The sequence below is a fragment of the Pongo abelii genome, chromosome 4, assembly GCF_028885655.2.
Source record: "Pongo abelii isolate AG06213 chromosome 4, NHGRI_mPonAbe1-v2.0_pri, whole genome shotgun sequence".
Taxonomy (NCBI): Eukaryota; Metazoa; Chordata; class Mammalia; order Primates; family Hominidae; genus Pongo; species Pongo abelii.
The window spans coordinates 182,772,736-182,796,347 of NC_071989.2; the positions used below are offsets into that span (position 1 = coordinate 182,772,736).

The 23,612-nt window shown below is 37.7% G+C and overlaps 1 protein-coding gene across 4 annotated transcripts in view; it reads left to right on the forward strand.

Moving 5' to 3' along the window:
- Positions 1-23,612, forward strand: part of CPEB4 (cytoplasmic polyadenylation element binding protein 4) — a 72,136-nt gene that overhangs the window by 13,377 nt on the left and 35,147 nt on the right. For all 4 annotated transcript variants that reach the window (XM_054556255.2, XM_054556257.2, XM_054556258.2 and 1 more), the window contains exon 2: positions 9,062-9,143. In XM_054556255.2, the coding sequence (XP_054412230.1) occupies positions 9,062-9,143 (82 nt within the window). The remainder of the gene's footprint in view (positions 1-9,061; positions 9,144-23,612) is intronic.

Here is a 23,612-nt window from a genome sequence, read left to right on the forward strand (position 1 = left end):
CTGACTTCATATGATGGTTGTGAGGAACTAATATATGTAAATGTTATGTAATTCATGTAAGATGCACAACACAGAGCCAGGAGGAACATGTTAGCCACTTTCTATATCGGTGGCGATGGCTTTACGGCATGCTACAAGCTGTGGATATGAAAATGAGTGAAGCTCATGGCGCATGGTGATAGTGATAAGCTCTGTCATACAGAGCTTATCACTATCTTGTGGGATGTCAGAGTGCTAGGGAGACATAAGGGAAAAGGGATTTGCTGCCTGTGTAGGGATATGAGGGTCATTTGGAAGTGGAATCTTGAAAGTTGACTGGATAGTCCACTCTTGATGATATGTGAATTTACATATTATTTAATTCAAGAGGAATATTTACATTTTGGCAAATCTTGAATGAAAACTCCCATAGTTACCTTTGATTAATTATGGGCTCTACTGGCATCTCAAAATTTCTATTTATTTTGGCAGCTGACACACTGGCGTACACTTTCCTTTCAAACCAAAATATTTTCCCTTCCCTTCTTTACCAGGGAAAGTTTAAGCCAGAAAGAGAAACTTCTGTAGCCTGGTACAGATATGTAGCAGTCTGAGAAGTGATGATCACAGTAATGTATGTTTTTATAGAAATAGAATGAGTCAAGGGATAGCTGAATTTTGGCTTTGGTTCTTAATAATGTGGTTACATTCAATTAATTACATTTTGTGTTTTAAACTCAGTCTAGTAATGCCAAAACATACTAGCTCAAGTATAAAAAGAAGCAATAATAGAGTAGTGGTGGTGGTGGTGGGTAGCATGGGTTATATTTAGATGAGAACATTTAAGCTCAGTACAGTTATTGCCTGTGAGCACATAACCTAACTGTGAACATCCCAGCATCCAAGACAAAAATGTAACATGATGGGTGATGTAGATCTCATTCTCTAGTGAAAATAAGCATACTTTTAAACAAGAGTGAAATATTTTTTAGAGAAATTTGCCTTGCAGGTTTCTAATCATGGGGCATTGACAGACAATGAATTTTTCCATTGCTGACAAATTTTACAAGAAAATTCATAGATGTTTAACAAACAGCAGTTACTAATATTTTCTGCTTATTAAAATCTGAGATCATGCCGTTAAGCCATAATTCTATAAGAGCAAGTCCAAAGGGACCAGTATATACTATGTATTTTCTGATGATGTGACTTGATAAATAGATTGAATCTGAAGGAATGAGTAATTAGCATATCCTTTGTTTAGACTGTTTATCTTGGCTTATAGGGCATTTGACCAGTTGTGAGAGAGAGAAGACATGTCAGTAGTAAATACCTGAAGGGCAGATATTCCATGTCGCTGAATGAAAAAAAAAAAAAAAAAAAGCTATATGCTTAAGATATGGGGTATATGGATACCAGAGATAATATTTTATTGTGAAAATTCAAGCACCAAATTTGTATTTTGTTTGTTCTTAATGGTGAGCCACTCACCTCTTGATGCTTTTTCTCAAGGAATTTTGTTTTGGTGAAACTGAACTTTATTTTAATCTTTCCAAAAGTATGGACCTTAGAACTTGAAAGACAGCTGTTTCAGGTTTTGAGAGCAAAGCCCTTCTCTTCATAAGGAAATCTTACAGTAGTTCCTGTAGAATATTTAAGCTGGACTGCATCATAGCTGGCCAACTAGGATAAAAGCTATAAAGCACACCCCTAAGGATCTAATGAAGTTAACCTGTTGAATGGATTTGCTTAACTCAGTGGTGCTCAAAGAGTAATCCCTGGTGTCATTTGGAAACTTGTCAGAGATGGGAATTCTTGGACCCGACCCATGCTGAATGAGACTGTGGGGATGGACCCAGTAATCTGTACTTTAACAAGAACTGCAGGTGATTCTGACGTACTCTCAAGTATGAGAAATGCTGGCTTAGATCAACCATCTGGATGTTAAAAAAAAAAATGGCCACAAATGATTATTTTGGTCTGTGGCATAATTACAATTTAGTTGTTTTTCCTGATAGGAACAGACCAGCAGGTTCACGTGCTGCTTGTGGCAGCTTCTGGAATGTTATGAAAAGCCTTGTCATTAGCTATATACTGATGTAGGTCTTCCCATTTTGCCCTGGCAGGCAGTATTATTTAGGTGTATACTAAAAACAAGGGTCCTCTCCGAAACATTCATTTTGTTTTGTCAGAAGCTTATTTTTATCAACTTTGATTTTCATAGTGGTATCATAAGGTCTTTCTTTTAGAAATTGTCCTGTGAAGTAGAGATGACAGAAACTGAAACTAACCAGTTACTGACATGCAACTCAGTATATTAAATATAATAATTAAGATTACAAAATATGATGAGGCTTAAGCATTGTGATAAAGTTTGCTTTGCTTAGCCTTGAAAATCATTGATGATCTTTTATTTTCCTTCATGATTACTAAGCTCACATGTTCTAGAGTCAGAAGGTCTGGGTTCACATTCTGCCTCCACTTACCTAACATTGATGGGATTATTTAAATACTCGAAGCTTCAGTTTCTTCGTCTGTGAAGTGGGATAATAATTGAACATATCTAATTGTATCAGGGTTTTGTGAAGAATAAATGAGCTTATGAATGTAACCCATAATGTTAGCTGCTGGTAGTAATCCTATTAGTACTGTTGCTACCACCAGTACTCCTGTGGTTAGTAGATAACCCAGAGATGCATTTATGATGGGTCTCTAATTTGTGTGCCATTCTGTCATCTCAGTGGGGAGAAGGAAGATAAGATTTCTCTTTCTCTTCTTATGGTTTTAGTACCTCTGATATATATCATTTGTATAGGTAAAATATAAAAGGTAATATTTGTATAAGTAGAATATAAGTAATATTTGAGTGCCTACTGTTTGCCAGGCACTAGCCAGCATATTCATACCCTCAGAACCCTTAGAGTGCCTCCTTTATTCAAATGTATGTCTTAATTAGTATGGTTCTTTGCCATGATCATTACCCTACCCAAGGAAGGATCACTTGGTTTATAGTAAGACTTGGGTTTGAATCCCGACTATGCCACTAAACTATGCAGTAACCAATCTGTGTAGTAAATTGTGTAAGTTTTCTTTAGTCTCAGTTTTTATTATTAAAATAGGAATAATAGGCTGGGTGCAGTAGCTCATGCCTATAGTCCCAGCTACTTGGGAGGCTGAGGCCAGAGGATCACTGGAGCCCAGGAGTTTGATGCTGTGGTGAGCTGTGATTGTGCCACTGCACTCCAACTTGGGCAACAGAGTGAGACCCTGTCTCAAAAAAAAAAAAAAAAGGAATAATAAAATGTAACTTAGAAGATTTGAGGATTAATTAAGACAGTGTTAATCAAGTACCTAGAATAATATCAGGTGCTTAGTAGATGCTCAATAAAGGGTGGGTCTGCTTTTCTAATTTCTCCCTTTAGGGTGCCAAGAGAAACTGGCAGTGGGGTTGAAAGCAAATTGAGTTGTCAGTATCTTTTGTTTTATAAGAGATTCTTTAATCGTCTATCTGAAACCAGCACACTTCACTCTTCTTTCCCCCAGCAAATTTTTTAAGTATTTTTTTTGAAAGAAGCTTATTTTATGTTTCGTGTAGCATAATTAAAATACCATGATTGTCTTTTACTCTTTTGAGACGGAGTCTCGCTCTGTCGCCAGGCTGGAGTATAATGGTGCGATCTCAGCTCACTGCAACCTCCGCCTCCCAGGTTCAAACGATTCTCCTGCCTCAGCCTCCCAGGTAGCTGGGGTTACAGGCGCCTGCCATCATGCCCAGCTAATTTTTGTATTTTTTCACCATGTTGTGGGCAGGCTGGTCTCAAACTCCTGACCTCGTGATCTGCCCGCCTCGGCCTCCCAAATTGCTGGGATTACAGGTGTGAGCCACCGCGCCCAGCTGTGATTGTCCTTTTAAGACTCTAAGTGGTCATTTTCTTACTAATTGATCACTGACCCTTGCCTTTTTGTGGGCAAAAGTGATGGACTTTGATTAATAAATTCTCATCCTTATTTTTGATTCCTGCCATAATTGTCATAATTTAAACTGTAAATCTTGAAAGAGCAAGATATGTTAGGATATCAAAAAGCTAGAATACAAATGTATTTTGGAGTTAGGACAGGGACATCAGAGATCCAATCAAACCACTCCTTTTATGGACCAGGAAAGAGGTATAAAGGATGAAAGTGCCCAAGCTCATATAATATGACAGGCAGAGTTGAAGCTTCCTAGTGTCTAATGCCCATTCCACTCATTTATGCTAATGTTCATTAGCTCAAGTTCAATCAAGAAGAGCATCACCTAACAAGGTTTCTATTTTACAGTTAGTTTAATCTTTGGGAAATGGATCCTAGAAAATAGGTCGGTGGTTATATTTGATCCAATTAACAATTGAAAAAGGCAAAATTGAAGAATGAAATATGGAAATCAAAGCACTTTTATTCTTTTGATTTGACTCTTTCGTTGTTGCATAGGAAAACCAGCATTGTTTGTACTCTTCTTATACTTTGGGTTTGTTTGTTTATCTGTGTCCCCTTTATCTGTTTCCTAATGGTACAGACACATTTTAGGATTTTTTAAAATTAGATGTTAAAAATGGACAGAAAAGATCAGTGAGGGAGTAAATCAAGAATGGCAATCTTAAAACCTGCTCTGAGAACAGAATGTTTACTTGACAAAATATGTGGCTTTTGAACTCTTTGAATTACCAGAGCATCATAAACAAAATGTTTGTAGTAAAGTATACTTGCTAATAAGTTTGGGTTGTGGGGAAGAATACATATTAGACTAGGTTTGGCAAGAATGAAGTACTTGTGCCATTGGACCTTACACCTTGCAGCAGTCTGTGGAGGCAGTTTCCTTCTGAGTCCCTGTAGAGCCTGAGAATCCTTCTCAAAACACCTTGCATCTAATAGTACCAATTGAACAAACTTTGTGTATTTGTATTTACTTGTCATCCCTGTATTAAATTGTAACAAATTATAGGAAAAAATTAGTATCATTACTAAAAATTCGTGTAAAAAGGGTGGAGAATTTCTTTTCATTTCATAAAACATTACTGAAAATTTAAAATTTAATTTAGGATTTTAGTTTTAATGTACTTTACCAGTTAGAAGTCAGCAAAAATCTTTATGTTTCCCACAGTATGCTTGGGGTGCCCATGGCGCAGGGTAGTGGGAGGAAGGTGTGGAATAGTTTACTAAATTCCATTCATAATACCACATTTAAAAACCTATAGGTTGCCAGGTGCGGTGGCTTACACCTGTAATCCCAGCACTTTGGGAGGCCAAGGCGGGCGGATCACAAGGTCAACAGATCGAGGCCATCCTGGCCAACATAGTGAAACCCCGTCTATACTAAAAATACAAAAATTAGTGGGGTCTGGTGGCACGCACCTTTAGTCCCAGCTACTCAGGAGGCTGAGGCAGGAGAATCGCTTAAACCTGGGAGGCGGAGGTTGCAGTGAGCCTAGATCATGCCACTGCACTCCAGCCTGGCAACAGAGCGAGACTCCGTCTCAAAACAACAACAACAACAGCAACAACAACAAAACCTATAGGTAGAAAAACAAAAACAAAAACTTATAGGTAAAAAGGAGGCTTCTTTACTTACTGGAAATAGTTCTTATAAAACAAACCAAACAAAAACAGTCTATGTTATATTTTTTATCAATTGCTTCTTTTCAGTGCTCTTGTAGTTCAGTGATTGCAAAATGCATGTTACAGAAATTCATAAGGTTGCTTACTCTGTTAGTTGCGTCAAAAACAACACTAAACTTAATTCCTCCCCTCCCCCAAAAGAAAACATACAGCTCTTTAGAGGGAAAGGGGGAAATATAAAGACGAATCTTAAGGAAGTAGCAGAGAATAAATATTTTAAATGTTTAAAAATTACATGAAGGAATACATCCATACATTGATTTAGCAAACATTTGCATGCTTTCTACCTGCCAAGACCTATGTGAGGCAGAGTAATACAGAAATATAGGACAGTGCTTCTTAACCTGTTTTACATCATGACACACATAGAAAATGATAATTTTTAAACAGAGATCATCTGCCAGGAAGCTCCTGCCACCTCAGGCTCTTCTGGACAGTCTTGTGGGCTTAGGACATGACTGACTTGGTGCACCATCACCCTGTTGTGATAGGCATACTGGAAACACTTCATGTGAGACATAGTTCCTGCTCTTGGGAAGCTCACAGTCAGAGGACACAGCCAAGTGAACAGACACCAGGAATTATTGCCTCCAAGACTGGTTTGTATTAGAGATGGAAATGGATGGCCCTTTTAAAGGTGTGGTTCATTGCTGAAATAGAACATATCCAGCAACTATAGAATGAGATAGTGTAATTTTATATTAACTTCTAAACCTCAAATTATGCCTCAAGTCTACTTAGCTTCTGAAAGAATATGCAGGTTTTGACTTAATTTAGTGCTTGAGATGAGGAAGTGTAAACACAGAACAGCTTCTCTCTTTTGGGAATACTAACCCTTAGTCTGATCCTGATCATGTGTACTCCTGCCTCTCTATAGATAGATCTTGTTCAGGAGATGAGGATAATGAGGAAAGAATCTGGTGGAAGAGGTGGGGCAAAGATGTTCTGGAGGGAATAATACCAGTTTAGAGCAGGATAGAATGGTAAGGCACGTGTTCACTCTTCCCCATCCTCATCCTCACCCTAACCTTCCTGCCCCTGGGGGAAAACTTGAAATACTGTCTCTTACCTGTAATATTGGATTCTACCTAAATATACTGTCTCTGGACTCCTCAAGTTGCAGTGGTATTATAAAACCACTCAGTGCACATTACTGAACATCTGCATGATGAGATAGGGTCAGGAAGAGTGGTCCCTATTTCAGGGAAGCAGAATAATCGTGTGGGGTAAGATGTGTTATAAAAGCACAGAAGAGAAATGTTAGGTCCATCCAAAAAAAAAAAAAAAAAGTGTTCTCAAGTGGAGGACATCCTCTGTCAGCTTAGAGGTTCTAGAAGTTAGCTAAGAAAGTAGAAAAATGAAGGGGATACAATAAGGAGGTAATTTAAAAAAAAATAAAGTCAAAGCTTTGAATTTAAATAGTAATGTAAAAGAAAATATAATTGAATAGAAGTTTTAGAATTCTGCTTGCAGATTTCTTTGGGATCCCCTTTTTCTTTAATAGTCTTGCAGTGGCCTTTGTGTGTTTATGTATAGTATCCTTAAGGTGGGTCAGAGCATGTATTATTGCTTCGTCTCAGTTTAATTTTAAAATGTTTTCATCTCCTACTTTTTTTTTTTTTTTTTTTTTTTTTGAGACGGAGTCTCGCTCTGTTGCCCAGGCTGGAGTGCAGTGGCGCGATCTCGGCTCACTGCAAGCTCCGCCTCCCGGATTCACGCCATTCTCCTGCCTCAGCCTCCCGAGTAGCTGGGACTACAGGCGCCCGCCACGACGCCCGGCTAATTTTTTGTATTTTTGGTAGAGACGGGGTTTCACCGTGTTAGCCAGGATGGTCTCGATCTCCTGACCTCGTGATCCACCAGCCTCGGCCTCCCAAAGTGCTGGGATTACAGGCGTGAGCCACCGCGCCCGGCCCATCTCCTACTTTTAATGCATCAAGCTAAACCTTAATTTTAGTTGTCTCTAGTACTCTTCATCCTGAGGAATGTCAGAGCACTTGGGATGTTGTATATTTTAGGATTCCATACCCACTCTTGAAATGCACTTGGTTAAGCCAGGGGTTTAGGTCAGCAGTGTACCCCACACTCTTCCTTCCCTTTAATTTTAATGGCAACAAAATCAAGCCTAATTTTGCAAGTTGAGAGTAAATAGGAATTGAGATTTTGTTTTGTTTTGTTTTGCTTTCTCATCTAGATTCTAACTCTTATTTTAACTCTGATCCTTTTATTCTTTATTTACCAGAAGTAATGACTGGGTTGTTTGGGGACCTAATAACATGTTGCATTGGGGGCAGGGAGGGACAGAACATGCTTCAGCAGTTCTCTATTGCTATTCTCATCCTTCTCCTTAGAGAAAGCCTCGTGACAGTAATGAGAGCAGCTTCTGTGCTTCATTATTCCAGATTTATTTTTATGTTGGGGGAAGGGAGAGTCTACCAAATTTTTTTTTACATGCTTTTTGGAAGGAAGGACATTTTTTTTCAACTTTCTATATAGATTATTAGTTTTAAAAACAAATCTTTAGAGAAGGCAAATCATTAACAGTCAAGAACAACTTTGATAATATATAGAGATGAATACATCAATATTTTTATTTTCTTAAAATAAGTATATAATTTATCTTGGCTGTATCTGGTGGCTCATGCCTGTAATCCCAGCACTTTGGGAGGCTAGGCAGGTGGATCCTTTGAGGTCAGGAGTTCAAGACCAGCCTGGCCAACATGGTGAAACCCCATCTCTACTAAAAATACAAAAAATTAGCCGGGCGTGGTGGCAGGTGCCTGTAATCCTAGCTGCTCTGGAGGCTGAGGCACAAGAATCACTTGAGCCTGGGAGGCAGAGGTTGTAGTGAGCTGAGATCGCACCACTGTACTCCAGCCTGGAACAGTGTGAGACTCTGTCTCAAAAAAAAAAAAAAAGATTTCTCTTTTTTTTTTTGTATACTTTACCATTTAATAGTCTTACAATCATTCGATGACTATTTTTAAACTTTGCCTTATAAGAAAATATAGCTATTTTGAACAGCACCTACAGGTACCAGTCTAGCAGATAACTAATGGGACAAGTTTGGAAACCTTTGCCACGTTTTTGAAGTCTTAAGTGATGGGAAAGAATATTTTTTTTTAACACTTATGTAATGTTCTTAACTAATACAGAAATCAGTTTTAATGGCTTTGGCTTTCTGAATAAATGTGATGCTTTTGTTGAAATTATTGTTAGAAATCAAATCACTCTTTGCTGAGCCCTGTGTACTTACTTTTGTGGTTTTTGATGTTTGGTATTAATAATAACATTTAGTAATAATGTGCCTTATATAGAGAGTAAAATTGCTACTTTGTGATCTGTGTCCCATCTAATGAAACTTACTGTCCTCTTTTATATTTAAATACTATTTTAAAAAGTGGTTTGTGGCTGTTTGTGTCTACAGGATCGCCCCAGGACATTCGACATGCACTCACTGGAGAGTTCACTCATTGACATAATGAGAGCTGAAAATGATACCATTAAAGGTAAGTTTAGAAATATACCCAATTGATTTCAGAGAATACTTTTAAATGTGTATTAACTATTTAATCTGATACACAGTATGGCAAATATTATGGAGTGACTTTGTATGCAGTAAGTTCTATCAATTTTACACATATACCTCTTTTTGTTAAAAAATCCAACATATTTGATGAACCTCTACAGTGGAGCCATCGTGATACCAGTTAAGAGTACTACCTGAGTACTAATTGCCAAGAATGGGCAATTAGCTCAAAGACAGCAACCATACCTTATTATTATTTTTTTTATATCTCAGGCAATAACTTCTCAGTGCCTCAACTGTTTATGTCTCTACCTACTTATGACAGTGATTACGTCCCAGGAAGAGTTCACATGTTGGTAGAATTTTTGCCTAGTTTCATGTTTTAAAAAATAACCAATAGTTTCAAAGTTAAAATGAAGTTCCATAGTTCTCAGAATTTTTTTCTATGTATCATGTTAAAAAAAAGTACTGTTTCTACATGGATTCTGGTCTCATGTTACTGACAAGTTGTGTTATCTTGAATAAGACATTCTGTTTGACTAGGCCTCAATTTCTTCACCTTTATAAAGACGTTGAATTACCTGGGTGCTTTAAAAATAAAATGTAGATGTCTGGACCCCATTCTATACATGGGGTGCGGGATTGCATGTTTTTTTTTTTTTTTTTTTGAGACGGAGTCTCACTCTGTCGCCAGGCTGGAGTGCAGTGACGTAATCTCGGCTCACTGCAAGCTCCGCCTCCCAGGCTCACGCCATTCTCCTGCCTCAGCCTCCCGAGTAGCTGGGACTACAGGCGGCCACCACCACGCCTGGCTCGTTTTTTGTATTTTTAGTAGAGACGGGGTTTCACTGTGTTAGCCAGGATGGTCTCGATCTCCTGACCTCATGATCTGCCCACCTTGGCCTCCCAGAGTTATTTTTTAATATCTCAGGTGATGCTAACATGTAGCCAAGAATGAAAATTGCAAGACTAGATATTTCCTAAGGGCCTTTCCTCTGATTTTGGGAAGAGTATCTCACAAAATAAAACATTTTGCTGGATAAAAATATCAGTTTATTAGAAAGCAGTTTTTTTTTTTTTTTTTTTTAAGAAACTTAGAGTGTTTAGTATATTTGGTCATCCCACTTAAGTTGTTGGCTCCTTCATTCATTCATTCATTCAGTGATTCAATGTTTATGACACTGCTTTGTGCCAGACATAGAGCTTTGCACTGCGGTCAAAGGTGACAAGGCAGCCTGTCGTTTCAACTGGTGACCTGCTTAGCCTAGTTTCCCTTTGAGTTTGGCTTATCATGTTACTGATGCAGAAAAACATTTTATGTATTTTTCAGTAGACCAATAGTGATAATATTTTTTTAATGAGGAAAGCTTTTAGGTTTCTGGAGAGAGGGGAAAAAAAATAATGTGTAAAAAATAGGCATCCATCTGATGTGATACCTTTGAAATAAGAATATTTGGAAGGTCTTTACTGAATTTCTCATGGAATTCTGGTGGATGACTCTAGTGTAGATGCATGCTATATAGCCGTGGAAAGATGATCTCCCACTCAGAATTGGCTTTATTTTTGCTACTTTTTAGCACTCTGACTTTGGGTAGTCTTCAGCCTCTTGGACCCTTTGTTTGCTCTTCAGAAAAATGAAGAGTCTGAGGTGCTATTTCTAGCACCAGAAAAATTGTACACTCTTAAAAAATAGCTAAAGGAAAAATATGAATAAGGTCTGTGGGTTGTACCAATGTCAATTTCCTGGTTTTGTATTATAGTTATGTAAAATGTTGCCATTTGAGAACACTGGATAAAGGGTACGTGAGGCTTTCTCTGTACTACTTTTGCAACTTGCTGTCAATCTATAATTAGCAGTTTGGGAGGTAAAGGAGGGAGAATCACTTGAGCCCAGGAGTTCGAGACTAGCCTGGGCAACATGGCAAGACCTTGTCTCTATATAATAAAGTAATTTGAAAAAGAAAAAAGCACAGTGAGACCCTGTCTTTATATAATAAAATAATTTTTTTTTTTTTTTTAAAGTTAAGGTCTGGTGCGGTGGCTCAGGCTTATAATCCCAGCACTTTGGGAGGCCAAGGTAGAGGATGGCTGGAGCCCAGGAGTTCAAGACCAGTCTGGGCAAGATGGTGAGACCTGGTCTCTATAAATATTGGAAAAAAAAAAAAAATAGCCAGGCATGGCAACCCACACCTGTGTTCCCAGTTACATGGGATGCTGAGGCAGGAGGATCACTTTGGGCCCAGAAGGTTGAGGCTGCAGTGAGCTGTGTTCCTGCTCTTTAAGACCTTGTCTCAAAAAAAAAAAAAAAAAAAAAAAAAGTATGGAAAAAGTAGTTAAAGAACATTTGTATATTCTTAATGTGTTTCATTCTTTCAGCACATTTTAAAAGAGCTTCCCATACACTAGGTACTACAGATAGTAAGTAATTAGAAATCATTTTCTAAGTGCCTATGGTTTTTATCACAGAAAACATAGGTTACAAACAGCAGTGGATAGAAACAACTTGTTATGTGACATTTTAAGAAGCAAGCCTCTAACTAATACTTAGGTTAGATAAAAGAGTTGGCACACATTATTCTTTTTTTTTTGAGACAGAGTCTTGCTCTGTTGCGCAGGCTGGAGTGCAGTGGCGCGATCTCAGCTCAGTGCAACCTTTGCCTCCTGGGTTCAAGCAATTCTCCTGTCTCAGCCTCCCAAGTAGCTGGGGCTACAGGCGCCTGCCACCATGCCTGGCTAATTTTTGTATTTTTAGTAAAGATGGGGTTTCACCTTGTTGGTTGGGCTGGTCTTGAACTCCTGACTTCAGGTGATCCACCCACCTTGGCCTCCCAAAGTGCTGGGATTACAGGCGTGAGCCACTGCACCCGGCCAGCACACAGTATTCTGATACGATTATCAGTTTTGGCCAGGACATCTCTATCAGATTTTTTTCTTCTAGTTTGCTCAACGGGTAATTGTTTAAAGTTCTGCCTTTATTCTATATTCTCTTTTTAAGTTCTCCTTACCAATTTTTACTAAATTAAGTTTCTTTAAGCTGATATTATAGGGATAATCAAAAGTTAGGTCTGATGACAGAATAAATTAAGTCTGATTGATCTAATCTGGGAACATACAGATTTTGTAAAATAGTGATTTATAGACTGCAACATGACGGAATAGAAAGACAGTGGGTTTTGGAATCAGATCTGGTTAAACTGCCACTCTGTCACTACAGTCTGTGGTGGCTGTGAGGATGACATAATATGATGCAGCTATAGATTTCAGCATATTGCCTAGTTCATAGAAGACACTAAAGAAATTACATGTATTATTACTAAACATGTAAGTCTGCTTTCATGCTCATCAAAAAAGCCAGCTTCAGTTTAAGTTTAGGTGCCAATCTGGCTTGAGTATATTACAGGAAGCTTGTGTGTTTTTTCCTACAAAGAGCAGTAAAGAATTCACAGATGAGTGCATGGATCTAAAATGCCAGATTATAGTTATGCTTGTTTTCTTTTTCAAACAAGATCATGACCTTTGTATCGTTGTAGCCTATCACTGCCAAGACATTGTTTTTGCTCAGGGTAACATTTTATTTCTTGTCAAACTATCTTCTGATTTAGATAGCTATTTTAGGAATACTATGCTTGATTTTAACAGTGGTTCATTCTATTGTGAAATTTTGTTTAAAGGTAATAAAGATAATAAAATTTGAATAACTAAAAAAAATTGTCATTTTGAAATAGATATCTAACACCTACCAATTCATTTTGAAAATAAATAAAATACTCTTCCAGTGCTCTACTTCCTTAGAAACAGAAAATAGAAAATTGACATTAGCCAGGTGTGGTAGCTCACACACCTGTAACCCTAGCACTTTGGGAGGCCCAAGTGGGTGGATCACCTGAGGTCAGGAGTTCGAGACCAGCCTGGCCAACATGGTGAAACCCCATCTCTACTAAAAATAGAAAAATTATCCGGGCGTGGTAGTGTGCACCTGTAGTCCCAGCTACTCCAGAGGCTGAGGCAGGAGAATTGCTTGAACCTGGCAGGTGGAGGTTGCAATGAGCCGAGATCGGGCCACTGCACTCCAGCCTGGGCGACAGAAGAGAGAGACTCTGTCACAAAAAGAAAAGAAAAGAAAATTCGTGTTAATTCTGAGATTAGTAGAGAACAGTATACCTCTCAGAAAAAAAAAATTAAAAGATTTGATTGTTTTAAAGACTTTACAATTCAAAGACAACTTTAATAATCTTAAAAATAATTTCATAAAAAATTATGAATGACCTCATTTATTTTTCTCTTTCATTTCTGGTTCCTCATAGGTATGCAGTTTGTGTGTGTATGTGTTTAATAAGGCCTAAAATTGCTACGGGAACTACAAGTTGAATCTATTGGTGTGGCTATTATTAACTTAAATTTTCAAAAGAGCTAGAAAACTTAATTTGTATTTTTCATTTTGGAACAAAAAATCTCCCTTACTGTAATGCAGTTAAAAAACTTTATTTTTGCTATCAACAAAATGCTTAATAGTCCTAGGAACCTTCAAGTATAGTTTTTGAATTTCTTTATGAATGTATTATTGATTCCAACTGGTTTGTTGGAAAATTTATGTTTTTTTAAAAAAAATGTTCAAAGGAGTACATAGTTTTCATAATTCGTATTAGTTTTTTTATAACTTATTTTTAATTGCTTTTCTAAGAATTTTGAGGCTACTATGATTTTTTCTATGTACAGGGATTTAGCTCTTTGCGCGGTGAGGAAAGGGTTCTCCTCATTCCTTATCTCCCTGTCCTTTCTCTGGTCAGCTGGCAAGTCTGGATGTTATTTTTATCCACGAAATTGTGTATTGCCTTCTCCATAACCAACACCAGTGACAATCCTCAGAAGCTCTTCCCCAGAGACCGAATTCATTTTCTTTGCTGCACACTCAGTCTCATAAGCTTAGAGCCTGAGCTACAGGCTGATTTTGAATTTTGATCTCCCAGGTGGCAGCTTGTGCATTGCTACAATATTATTAGGCTTATCAAGTTTTTCTTCACCTGGACAGAAAAGTATTTTGTTGCTGTAGATGCCTAGATGATTATTTGGGGAATATTGTATCTTATTGTTATTTGTGTTTTTTCTCGCTTATGAAATTGGTACTTGTTACTTAGAAATGGAGCAGCATGAAATAGATTAAAACCACATGCGAGTACATCTGTTTTCAGCCTTCTGAAGCATAGGTTGGACACAGTGAAATAAAGATTCATGAGGCAGTGTTATATTCAGTGTATAGAGAGACCTCTGAAAATTAGGGAGCCTTTTTTTCTTTTCTGTATGTGAAGGGAATAAAGAGACAAAAATAGTGCTTAAATATTAGATGTCAGAATATAACAATCCACAGTTTCATGATAGTGGTTGAGTATTTTAAATCCAATATATGAAAACAATATAATATTCAATTCGCTTCATTTCACTAGAAAGCCAAAATGAGACAGCAAAATTATTGAGAGAACAAAGGCAATCTACAGACTGTCAAAACATTATAGTTGTTCTTCAGATATTAAATTATGACTTAGATATCATATTATTCCTTTGAATAGTGTGAAAATGGAGTCTTTTTCTCTTCATGTTGTTGTAGAATGTATCTTGCTTTCAGTTTTTGAAAGGAAGGCTCAACATATCCACCACAATTCCTCTGAGTTTCAGGCATTTCAAGTACTTAATTTGAATGTAAGCAATAATGATTGTATTCAAAAATGCAAGTTGTTTAAAGTGCCAGTCTTTTACATATCCCCATGGTGCCCAGGAAACCTACTGCATATGTAGAGTAAGTAGTGGAAGCATGTTATACATCACTGCCTCACGTGTTTCATGCATTGCATCGCTTTATTTTAAGAGCTATGGATCTACTCCAAAAATGCTATGTATTTAATTCCTGACTGCCAAAGGTGTTGTGACCTTGCATTTTAAAACACTTTCATATTATTTCTTGCTTTATCTACATGTTAAATTTAGAGACCCTTCGCTGACTATTTTTCATTGCTGTAAATTTGTTTGAAACAAATGCTTAAATGAGTGGGCAAGTGATGATTCCATCTGTGCTTCTTTTCTTTGTTGCTAAGCAAAAGAATTTATAATAGCCTTTCTAGAAGAAAATCATGAAACTCAAGTTGAAAGTTTAGTACACAAAGCTTGTTTCATCAGTTTTATAAAAGTTTTTTTTTTGTATCATTGTAAGAGAGTGGCTGTGGGGATTATTTAAACTCTGTATCTTTACAGTTGGGATAGAATTAATTTAGTGCTACTTAAAAATATGTAATAAATAATAGGAAACCTTAACTTTTCTTTTGATACACCATTTTACTAATATTCCTATATTCCAAATTGCAGTCACTTAGTTGACTTAGAGAACACATGTTGTATACTGGTAGAGAGGCATTAGAACAAGTATTTTATACTGATACTGACTCTATGCAGGCTGAAATAGCTCTAGAAACCTGCTATGAGAGTTGCTAAATTTTGTCATTTATTTCATATGTTATAAATTTGAAGTAATTTGGGAATAAGTAAATTTTTTTCAAAATGAAAGGAAGTCTTACTAAAATAGGTTCTGTTGCTTTAATATTAGAATGATTTATTTCAGGTAGGAATGGTGGGGAGGGTATATAATTTCTTACCGTATTTAACCTTTTTCTATTTAAATTGGTTTGCCTGTGGCAAAATGAGAACAGATTACTGGTACCCTAACCTCCAACCTTTTTAAAGGATTAGATGGATATTTTCCTTTAAGGGACATTTAATGGGGCATGATTCAAAGTACCATAAAGAAGAAATGGATAGGCTGGGCATGGTGGCTCACCCCTGTAATCCCAGGGCTTTGGGAGGCCAAGGTGGGTGGATCACCAGGAGTTCAAGACCAGCCTGGCCAACATGGTGAAACCCATCTCTACTAAAAATGTAAAAATTAGCTGGGCGCGGTAGCAGGCGCCTGTAATCCCAGCTACTTGGGAGGCTGAGGCAGGAGAACCGCTGGAACCCGGCAGGCGGAGGTTGCAGTGAGCCAAGATCAAGCCGTTGCACTCCAGCCTGGGCGACAAGACTGAAACTCCATCTCAAAGAAATAAAAAAGAAGAAATGGATAACGCAAACCAGTTAATTTCACTCGGATTTATAATCAAATTTCTCCTTCCAAGTAAATTATTGGTATGTGGTATCAAATGTGTCTGGCGAATTGAGGGATCTTTAAATATCATTAAGTCTTCAAGACTCAGAGTCGGCCGGCAGCTGCCTGTGTGTCTGGCTGAAGCCTTCCTGAACTAGGCTGGCTCTTTCTTGCTCGGTTTGGATGATACCAAGTAATTCAAAGTAGCGTTAACAGGGGAGTGACTTAAGTCTCCTAAGAATTAGAAAGTTGCCTTACTTCTCAAAGCCTCATAAGTAACGGAGGACGTTAAATAAAAAAGAGTATAATTTAAACTGGGCTGCAATTAAATGTGTGTGTGACTACGTAGGAATGAAGCGTGTTTCTTCTCCTCCTGTACTCTACCTCTCTTGACTGCGGAAATGGAACATCCTGAACAGTCTTTCTCTTGCCTTGGCTTAGCTGTGCTGTAGGATGGGACCTGGGCTTCTGTGTTGAGGTAACTTCTATTGTGAGGAAGAAGAGGGCGAAATTGTGTGGCATGATTTTTTTGTATGAAAAGTGAAGGGTCTATTCTTAATTTTGAACAACTGCCTGCTTTCTGATTTACTTTTGATCGGATTTGTTGGATTCCTCACTGTACTGTGTAGGTTGAGCTTACAAAGGTGTGGATTTTGAGCAGTGTGATTACCCCCTTTCAGATTTGGGGTTGCTGTTGTTTTTGTCTTTGGGTTTTTATAAGGGGGGAAGGGGAAGGGGAAATGCCTAGGAAAGAAAATCATGTGATGTATGTGAATGCCGACATCGTCGTAGGGTCGGACTGAAGTCTTCCTCCCTCTAGCCTCTGAATGGAAACCAACTCAGTTCAAACTAAATGCATCTTGTGCATGGGCCAGATCCTCATCTGCCCCGTTTACTTACATAACACGTACTAGTCAATCGAAAATAGTGATCCTCTGCCCTCTACCTGCCACACATTCGTGATTGAATATTTAACCCTTGTTTTTATTTGGTCTGAAAATCAAATAAGCGGTTGCCACAAAGGGGGAGTTTGTCGTATGTCATCCATGATGTGGGTCCGTAATTACTTAAGCAGCCCCTTTATCTTAATCCTGAACATTGAACACAAGGAATCCTATTTTGATGCCATGAAAATTGGTTATCGTTTTATTCTTTGTTACCTGAGTGAGAGGTGAGGGTAACGGTGGGTGAGTGGATGGGGGAAGTATTATAATAGTAAACTTTTAATGTTATTAGAAGGTTAAACATACATTTAAAAGATTTTTTTAACCCATTAACTTATTTTTTCTTTTCAGTTGTAGTAAAGTTCTCTTATTCTATGGTTGTTATGACTTAATATTGTTTGACATACATTCAGGGCAGGGATTTAACTATGTGTGGTAGATAAAAACTTAGAGATAAATAAGAAAAGCAACAATCAGGTAACAAATTAACAAGTACTTTTCTTTAATGTTTTACTTTGTCATATTAAGATTTGTGTACAATTTAAGCTTATGTTTTACCATCTGGACAGGCAAAAATAGTAATCTCCACTCAGAAATGAAATCAGAATGACAATTAAGTAGTAAGATTTTCAGACTTTGTCCACAGTTTGTCAATGATAAATATTAGGGACCTTCCTACTGTAAAAAAGAGAAGGGGGCCCACAATATTTATGGGGATACATGTCATTCATGTGCCACATCTAAATTAATAGAGTGTATTGTGCACCTTTAATAGTGTCACTTTGTTTTTCTATGTTTTCCTTCTATAATAGAATTCTATAGAGGTGACTCTTGCTGTCTCATTTCCTGACAGCTACAAAAACAGCCCAAATATCTGTTTAATAAAAAAGCCCTTTGTTGTCTATGAAGGTCTTAAGGCTTTCCTTGATCCTGTTATATAATCCATGACGATGTTATTTGCTGACTTTGGGGGAGGGGAAGAAATGCCGCCTGATTCATAGTTGTCATAAAAATATCCAAGATTCTCTGCATTTAGTTTAGCAACAGGAACAAGGGAACAGTTCACAATTGTGCCACAGAATTATTACTTCCCAAAACTCCTGCATGGACTTTCTACCTGAATATTGTATGCAGTAGATTCATTTATCAACTGTATGTGCCTGGATTGTGAATTTCTTGTTTTTCCCCCTTACATTACCATTATCCTTACTACCAAAACTAAACAGGGGGAGAGAGAAAATTCTCTGAAATTGTTCTTGCTTAGCCCTGTACAATTAGCCATACAATTTGTAAAAGGAATACTTTTTAAGAAGGTTTAAACTAGTTACTACTTTTCAAATCAGACATTGAGATGGTCGGGCTGCCTCTGGGCTTCATTATTTTATCTAATTGACTGATTCTGAATTCAGTCCTACACCACTGCACTCAGTTCTAAAAGCAAGGCTTTGTTTTATTCTGGGTATTACCTGGTAACCAGTCAATTAAGAACATTAGTGGAACTCTGAAGGGAAAGCAGTTCCATAATCTCTTTGGAATCCAGTTGGGTTGATGCCAGTTGCTGTGTATTGGAAAAGAGAAGGAGGAATCAACCAATTACAGCCCCCTTTTAGTGCTTGAGAAACCAACAATAAAGAGCAAGTCTTAATTCTGAAGAGCAGCCGTGATTAATTGAAATATAAATAACTTTTAAAAATCTAACTTCTGCTGGCTATAATATTCCAAATAATAAATGTCTGGCATGGTTGACTAAATAGAGGTATTTAAACCAGCTGCCTGATTTCTTTATTGTAATGATCAGAAGTTGTTAGCATATAACAGACTTTTCCAAATGTTACGAAATAAAAGGAGAAGTGTTCAGGGTTGTGTTCAAACCTGGTTTGGCCACTAGTAGTGCCTTAGATTGGTCCCTTCTCTCTAGACCTCAATTTCCTCACCTGTAAACGGAGGGGTTGAACTTAATGATCTTTACATTACCATCAGCAATTCAGTCTTACATTACAAAACTGAAGGTACAGTTTTACATTTTAAAACTGAAGGTTTTTATGGTGTAATGACTGAAAGTAGCCCATGGATATCATGTGAGTCTGGGTGTGGCAGTATTTCATATGGAGTAGTTTGTATAAGGGATATAATCAGAAATCAGATTTAGTCGGTTGAGTGAAGGCTTTGGGTCTAAACTACATCTTTTCTTTTTGAGATAGGCTTAAAAATATTATGTTTAGAAAACAGTTGTTTAAACTTGGCGTCGTGAAATGTTTTTGTTCTCCATTTGTGAACCATGGGCCTCTTCAGCCATGGGAATTATTAGATAGAGCCTGTGAACCCATTAGTGACCAGGCATTCCAGTTAGATGATAGATGTCACTGTGTATGCATGATTATCTTCCAAAAGCATGTGGATGCTGATGTAATGCAATTAAAATACATTTAAAGGTGTTGCTGAATTCATAGTAGCCTTCTGATATTAAGATTTTTTTTTGTTTTTGTTCTGTTTTACTTGTAGCATTCATTAGGATAGAGACAGGGGTAGAAGTCTTCAGTTATTATTATGGAGGAAAGCCTCTCTGAAATATTTTGATCAAAGTAGGTCTTAATAGTTATTATAACAGATTATGAAATACTTCTCTAGAGAATTTCCCTAATTTTTCTGCTTTATACTCCTGCCATTAGAATGCTCCTTGTTACAAAAAAGAACATAACATAAAAAAGGAATTTAACAGAGGAAATGGTGAGGAGGAGGACAGGGAGGAGTGAGGAGGCTACTGACGCTCTCCTCAATTGTCCTCTCCACCAAGTAGCATTTTGGAGCTTCCTGACATCTGAAGCCATCTTTATTCCTTTGTGGCAGGGTTAAGAATTGGGCTGCTGAGGCTACATCCTGCATGATGCCAGGGGGTAGAGGGAGCCATCTGACGAGATGGGTGCACTCCGCGTTGTATAACATGGCAGGCAGTTCTTGTTAGGAGGGGGAGGCAGGTGCTACTAAAGCCTCTTTAAGCCACGTGGTTTGGAAGTGTCTTATATTTTAGCTTCTGCTTATACTCCACCTCCACAAATATTTGAACATATTCGATGTGCCAGGTAGATTGAAGGATAGTTTTGATGCTGTGCTGCGTTTTTCCTTTTCGAGGTAGAGACTTGGACATTCTGTATGGGAAGCAGCATTAACCAGTTTCAAGTGAAAGAGTGCTTACTTCTGATACCATTTCTCTTTTATTCAGTGCCCCTTCTGAGAATTATTTCTAACCCAGATCCTTACGGTAACCTTTTATGTGACTTTTGTGGTCTTCATTTTACAGTTGAAAAAAATTGGAGATCCCAAAGATGCAACAGCTTCTGTAAAGTCACTCAGATTCCTGGTACCTACAAGGGTCAATATAGGAGGAACACACAGCTTCTGGCTCCTGCTTCAATGGCCTGAGTATTTATTGTGTGGCCTCTGAGAAGGAAACAAACATAAGAAAACGGAAACATTTTTGTCTAGTATGCTTTCACAGAGGGTAGGCATTCAATTTTTTTTTTCTCTTTTTCTTTCTTTCTTTCTTTTTTTGAGACAGGGTCTAGCTCTGTTGTCCATCCTGGAGTGCAGTGGCACAATCTTGGCTCACTGCAGCCTCTGCCTCCTGGGCTCAAACGCTCCTCCCACTTCAGCCTCCCAAGTAGCTGGAACTACAGGTGCCTGCCAGTGCACCTGGCTAATTTTTGTATTTTTTGCAGAAATGGGGCTTTGCCATGTTGCCTAGGCTGGTCTCAAACTCTGGGCTCAAGCATTTCACCTACATTGGCTTCCCAAAGTGCTGGGATTATAGACATGAGCCATCATGCCTGGCCAAGATTTCTTAATTTCAATTTAGGAGATGGTACAAAATTTAAAAATCTGTATTTTATCATAATCTATGAAAGATTCAGACCTCACAGTTGGCTGGTTTCATACCGAAGTGTGCCTTATTGGGAGTGGAAACTTTTCCAAGTTGACTTGTTCTCTTCCCTGATTCTGATTCACCAGATTTGCCATGGGACTTAAGCATGTGCATTCCTCATGTGATTCAGATACACTTCCTTCGCTTCCCACCCCCCACTTTTGCGCTGCTTTGGATGTATACATAAAGTCCAGAGCTGTCTGAGGCCATTCATAGAACAAATATACATCAGGCGTCTACTGTGCACCAGGTACTACGGTTGTTGGGATATATCAGGGACTAACTAAAAACAAAGGTTCCTGGCTTCATGCAGCTTATTTTCCAAATAATTACCAGACATCTTTGAATATCCTGTTTATTATTTAATTTAGAAGATTAATAAGAGGAAAGGTTAAGAACCCAGAGTATTGATAGGAGAAAATAGGTAGTGGGCCTTCTGAGAAATAACAAAAGGTGAAATTCTTATATCAGATATAAAATGCAAGTCCATTTTTCATTAAGGTTCAGAAAAGTTGTCAGAATTCATGTTAAGTAAGTGACTGGAGTTAATGATAGATAGGTCTGTATGCAGAAAGCCAACTAGTGACTTTGCAGATTGCTTTTTGGGGTTTGGACTTCAGTAAACAGTTTCAATGCAGCTTTTTATCAGTATAGTAGCATTCTGTTTTATAAAATAATGGTTATAAATAAGAAAGTCTTAATTCTTTTTAGTTTCTGTGGTCAGAGAAAAGTCTAATTAGATCTCTTGTGGCTTCTCTCTCTTATCTCTAAAGTTCTCAATCATTTACACTGACTTAGCTTGTGGTCCCTAGAGATTTCATAAGTTTATCTTGGTGTTTTTTTTATGTTCATGTCAGTATGGAGAGCCATTTGTCAAAATTATTTTCACCTTGGGGACAGTTCTGTATGTTTATTCATTGGTTCTTTTAATATATGTCTTTTGTAACACATGCTTCTTTTAATCAAACTTTTTGCAAGGTAGGAGAATTTTAATTTACTGTCTTGGCCTTTTTTCTGGATTGCTTTAATTTTTTCTACTACTCGGTCTGTTTTTCCACTTTTCTTTCCATTATATTTTTTTCACCTCTTTTTTTCCAACTGACTTTGGCTGGCTTAGCTTGGACAAAAACTACACCTAGTTTTGCCGAGTTTTTTAGAGCTTAAAAAATTGCCATTAATCTCTGGTATCATAACATCCTCTTAAGGCAAGTTATCTTGTTACTCTGTCCTCTAAATGTAGCATCTAGAGTCAGAAGGCTTCTGGCAAGGATAAAAATAGCCTTCCTGCTTGCTGGTTTGTTGTTAGCTTTACTGGCAGTAGGAAATCTTTTGAATTCCTTAATTGGGTCAGCTTCTTACTAGTTTCTCTCTAGACATTCCCTTCCGCCTGAAATTCTTAGATGCTTTTAGATCTTGCAGCTTCACACCTGCCCCGAGTTGTAGTCAAAGCAGTCCTTCCTTTTTATGAAACCTTCCTCCATCTGTAGAAACATATTCCATTGACCTCACCCATCTTACAGATAAGTGTTATTTTCTTTTGCTACTACTACAATCTGTTTTTCAGTCATCATATCACAATTGAAACATTAAATTTGGGGTTTTGGTTCAAAATGAAGATCCTCTCTGGTTTTATTGAAAAGAAAAATTTTAGGTTGAATTTTTGAAGTTTTCATTAAAATTATTATGTATCTTTGCCAGTTTGGCTTTGATAAAAGTAAGGGGTTAGGTTTTATTCTTTTCTCTCTTCCTGAGAAGACTTACATCCCTGTTTTTAACCAAGGACACTAGCAAATTCTCATTTTTCTGAAGCTGAAATATCCCCCAGATTTGCCACTCCCTTCTCCAAGGTTCCAGTTTGGAACTTTTTGGCCAAAAGAAATCCTACTTGTCGTTTCTCTTACAAGTGGAAAATTGTTGGTTATCTTCGGCTTATTACTGGAGAAGGGAAAGGAATTAATTTGGTTAAGTACCTACTGCATATTGAGGGACTTTTTTTGGGATTCTGCAAACATTATCTCAAGACTGTCTCACAAAAGCTTTGTGAAGTCAATGGAATTATCTCTGTTTTCCTGAGGTTCCGCAAAGCTAAATAATTTGACCTAGGTCACAAGATGATACCGGCTTGACTCTACCCATTACACTGCATCTTCCATGGCAGAGGGACCATCAACTGCTGACTTTGCTTCATTCATTTTCCACAGTTGTTTATTGAGCACCTTTCTCTGCTCCAGGCTCTGGGATATCAGACCCAAAATCCATAAAGATCTCATTGCCCTACAGCAAGAGATTAAAACAAGTAATGTGAATATGGTGTAATAAGTGTAAAGAATACTGGAAGGAGTACAGAGGGTTGTCTGAATCAAAGCAAGGATGATGTGGGGCAGGGAAGACTCCTCATAAGATGTGAGGCCTAACAGGGGAACTGCCAGGACAAAAGTGTGGAGGCTTGAGTGGTAAGAC